Source organism: Marmota marmota, unplaced genomic scaffold, assembly GCF_001458135.2.
Source record: "Marmota marmota marmota unplaced genomic scaffold, marMar, whole genome shotgun sequence".
Taxonomy (NCBI): Eukaryota; Metazoa; Chordata; class Mammalia; order Rodentia; family Sciuridae; genus Marmota; species Marmota marmota.
In genome coordinates, this window is record NW_026000019.1 from 24,590,111 (window position 1) to 24,594,189 (window position 4,079).

The window sequence follows — 4,079 nt, forward strand, 5'->3', positions numbered from 1 at the left end:
TGCTGCTGGGGATGCAACCTTGGGGGGGCACCAGATCCAACCATAGCAGCCCCGAGCCAGCTGTAACTGTGTCCCCACTTCAGCAGAAGCCTGGGCGGGGCTCATGGTTTCTGGGGTAAACCCTACAGAAGTGCTGAAGCCAAGTTTGCTCGTCTCCCGCACTGCCTGCTCTCCAGAAGCACTCTGCTTGATTCTGCAGCAGGTCACGTCCACCTGTGTCCAGGGAGACTCTCACAGCTCAGTTAGGATTTTCTCAGCTTGCACAATTTCACCCACAGCCCACTCCTCCAAGGACCAGGTGGGTGTGGTGGTCAGATTCACAACAAAGGCACTGACTGTCTACCCTCAGCCAGGGCCAGTTGGGAGACCCAGCAGGAGTCAGCAGGCTTCCCTCCTGGGGAGGAGTTAGTACCCAGGTGAAGAATGGCGACGTGGGCCTGGGACAGGGGAAGCAGCCAGGCATCTTCTTGTGTGGGAGTTGAACTTCACAAAGGAACTGTTGGAACCCAGCTCACTGTTTCCTCTTCACGTAAACGCCCTGCCCCTCACTAAGCCCTTTATGCAGCTGGGGAAACGGAGGCCCAGCGGAGTCTGAATGGCACAGGAACAGGGAGGTCTGCAGCTGACTTGGGCTGGGCTCCCTCGCTGCTTCCAGTCCTGGCGAGGTGCTGGCAGAGATGGCTGGGCCTTCAGGGCAGCTGGAAGCCTTCCCAGGGCCGGGGCCGCTGTAGACGGCCAGGCGGCCGTTTCTCCTCGTTTCTCTGCCGTCCAGCCCGCTGAGCCAGAGAGAACCATGAGGGAATCGTGTGGCTTTCCAGCTTCATCGCCCTTGACCTGTTGTGCCCCAAAGTGAACCAAAAAGTCTCAGAATTGCTTGCACTCCACAGCATCAAAAATTATGGTTGGACACATGCTTTTTTAAAGCTGAATGTGGCTTCACTCGGTGGCAGGAGACCTGGGGGGAAGCCAGAGTTGCTGAGCTGTTGCTAGGTGAAGTGGGCAGCACTGGGCTGGGCAGACCCGGCACAGAGCTTGACGTGGCCCAGAGGTGGGCCTCCAGGTGCAGTCTGCAAGCCAGGGATAAGTGGCCCTCTCTGCCTTCGAATGCCACAGGACACCTGAGGTCCCAGAAGGAACAGAGGAAGGGCACAGCACGGTCCTCCAACAAAGAAAACACCTGTGCAGGTAAGAGGGTCGTGAACATGGCATGCGTCTCTCTCCCCACGGACACTGGGAAGGTCATGATGTCACCTTAGCCTAATCTCACCTTCAAAGTCCTCTCCAGTGGTGGAGGAACACGACACCTCAGAAGGTGAGCTGCTGACACAGGGTTCGGCAAAGCCCTGGACCTGTGCTTCTGAGCCCTTCCTCCTCTGGAGGACCAGGGCCCGAGTCGGGGGAGGCTCCATTCCACCTTAGCAAGCAGCAAGGCTGCCGGTCTCGGAACTCCGAGGCAGCCCGCGTGGGGATGGGATAGTCCCCACCCTCCAGGAACGGGGGTCTGAGGAACTATGAGCAGGAAACGGGGCTGTCTTAATTCTCCCTTGCTCTGCGGGTGCTGTGGTGGGCACCGCTGTCCTGTGAGGCTGAGCACGTTGGGGGGCAGGAATGGAAAGTGGGGAGGGAGAAACAAGCCTCACAACTCCACGGATGCAGAGGCAGCGTGTGCACCCAGGTCTCTTCCTCCTGCGCCCCAGGCCACCGGGCCCTCCCGACACCCTGTCTCAGGGAGGCTTCCTCCGACCTCTGCGGACCATGCCGAGCAGCACCTGAGGAGCAGCAGGCCCTGGGGACGCAGATGCTGGCCTCAGAGAGGCGGGAGAAGCAGAGCGGGAGCCCATCATGCCGGGAAACAGGCCGGGGTTCACCCCGCGCCACTCTGCTGGGCCCCCTCCCCACTGAACTACGAACCCGTCTATTCAGTCATTAAATTAAAAACACACATTCTGCGAGCGCTCGCTGGGTGTCAGACAGGCAGCGAGGACATGGAAATAAAACAGGTAAGATTCCTGCCCTAAAGACACACTGGCTTCACGAGGAAGAGGGGACCACGGCCCACCCCAGGGCACCGCGGGAGGTGGGAGGTGACTCAGACTGCAACCACAATGCCCTCTCAGGTCAGCGTGCTGACGGTCACCCACTTCCCCACTCCAGGGCAGGCGGCCACCTGTTCACATGCACAAGCAGACCCCACAAATGCTCACCAGGCCGACAAGGACCAGGGAGGTCCGGCTGCCCACCGGCTGTCGCCCAGCTCCTAGTGTCCTCCCAGGAAACATGACGGTGTGTGCAGGATCTAGACATTTGAGAGCCACCACGGAACAGACCTGGCTCTGTGTCTGGGATCAGGAGAGCCACGGGGCAGTCCCCGGGACACACGCAGCCCCTCAACCCCCAGACGTGCAGAAGGTGCACCTCCCCACCAGGCATGAGGCTGTACAGAGGCCAGTCACCAGGGGCACCCTGTGCCAGGGGCAGCTGACAGGGAGAGGCCAGCTGATGATGAAGTCACCATGCCCTGAAATTCCTCATCTGCTTTTAGGCTCCTGTGCTTTTGAAGAGACTCCTGAGTGTGCGACGCACTCTTGGTGGCTGCGGCCCCCTCTCCCTGAGGCTGGCCCTCTGCCGCCTGCTGGTTCGTCACACACCCACCAAAGCCCTAAAGGCAGCCCCCCTGTTCAGAGCACCCTAGAGACCTTCTCAGAATGTGGAACGTCTGGGCAGTGGTCTTTGGAAGGGGTCCTGGGGACAGAAGTCTCAGGCTCTGAATCTCTTATTTGCTCTTTGCATTAACAGAGAAGAGCAGTGGACATGTGGCCACCAGCACTGAGGTTGAGAGAGATGCAGCTGAATGGCCGCTGCCCTCCTTCCCCTCCCAGGTCCGAGGTGGAGCTGACACCCTGACCAAGCTTCCTAGTGTGGGAGGCAGGGACCCCAACCAGCCACGATTTCACATGTAAACAACTCTTGCTAGGCACGAAGCACACACCAGACAGTAATCAGCTTATCTGACAGAACAGGCCTCTCTTCCTACCACAGAGCAGGATTAGCAGGCTTGAATTACAGCGTGAAGTGTGATCAAGGCCTGGCTGGCACTGGCAGAGGGCACTGTACGCTCCTCTGGGCCCCGGGTCGCTGGCAGCGTGTGAGGACCTGAGGGGACGGGCATTTCACCAGGAGGTGGCAACTCGGACCCGGGAACAGCGAGTGTTATGGGAGAAAACTGTCGACAGCTGAGGCCCGTGTCCTCTGCTCCTCCAGCCTGTGGACGGGTGGGACAGTCTTGAAGTCACTGCAGTGAAACACATGGTTCTGACTCATTGAAATAGAAGAACCCCAGGATCCTGACCAAGGGTGAGGTCCTCCATCCCGGGGCCCTGGGACGAGTCTGCAGGACGAGTCACGGCCTCCCACGCAGCAATGGCTGTGGCCTGCGGAGGTGCAGCTCAGGGCCCAGTGCCACCAAAGTCACCAAGGAACTGTACCAGGACTTGGCTGAGCAAATCGGCTTAGGAATTCCTTCCTGAAGGTGCCAAGACCAACCCAAGGCACCCTGTCAGCTCCCCGAGGAAACCACTGGTCCCGCTGGAGATGCTGGGCTAATGACGCCCTCTCACGAGGACTTTCTTTTCTGAGTCAGTCCATGTCAGGAGCCGCCTGAGTCTGAGGGGTGCAGCTCCCTAACAGACTTGGCTGTGCTCGAGGAGGACGGCATTGTGCCTCGAGAGGATGCCGGTTGCTGATTCGGGAAGAACTCCTCTTGCCCCGACGTAGCTCCCCTCCACTCCTGCTCGCTTCTCTCTGGAGAAGTCACCATCGACTTTCCACCTGCCCTTTCCTCCCACTCAGATTTCCTAAAGATCCAAGAACCCAGGTAGACGTACATGTTGGGAAATGGCCTCCCCCAACATGGAAGAGTGAGACCCCCGACTTCCCGGGTTCTCGAAGACTCCCAGCATTCACACTGCAACGAGCTGCCCCCCTAACGGGCTGCGGGTGCCCTACCACCTCTGTGCCTCAGCCAAGTCAACCCCTCTCTCCAACACCTGCTTCTCAGTGCCTTCCAACCCCCCCCCCCC

General features: G+C 59.5%; 1 protein-coding gene across 6 annotated transcripts in view; it reads right to left on the reverse strand.

The window, feature by feature from the left end:
- Positions 1-4,079, reverse strand: part of Pbx1 (PBX homeobox 1) — a 230,834-nt gene that overhangs the window by 58,554 nt on the left and 168,201 nt on the right. For 2 of the 6 annotated variants that reach the window (XM_048810104.1, XM_048810101.1), the window contains exon 1: positions 2,205-2,445. The exons of the other annotated variants lie outside the window; for them this stretch is intronic. In XM_048810104.1, the coding sequence (XP_048666061.1) occupies positions 2,205-2,430 (226 nt within the window). In that variant the 5' untranslated portion in view covers positions 2,431-2,445. Of the gene's footprint in view, positions 1-2,204; positions 2,446-4,079 lie in introns of those variants that run through there. 6 annotated transcript variants of the gene reach the window in all.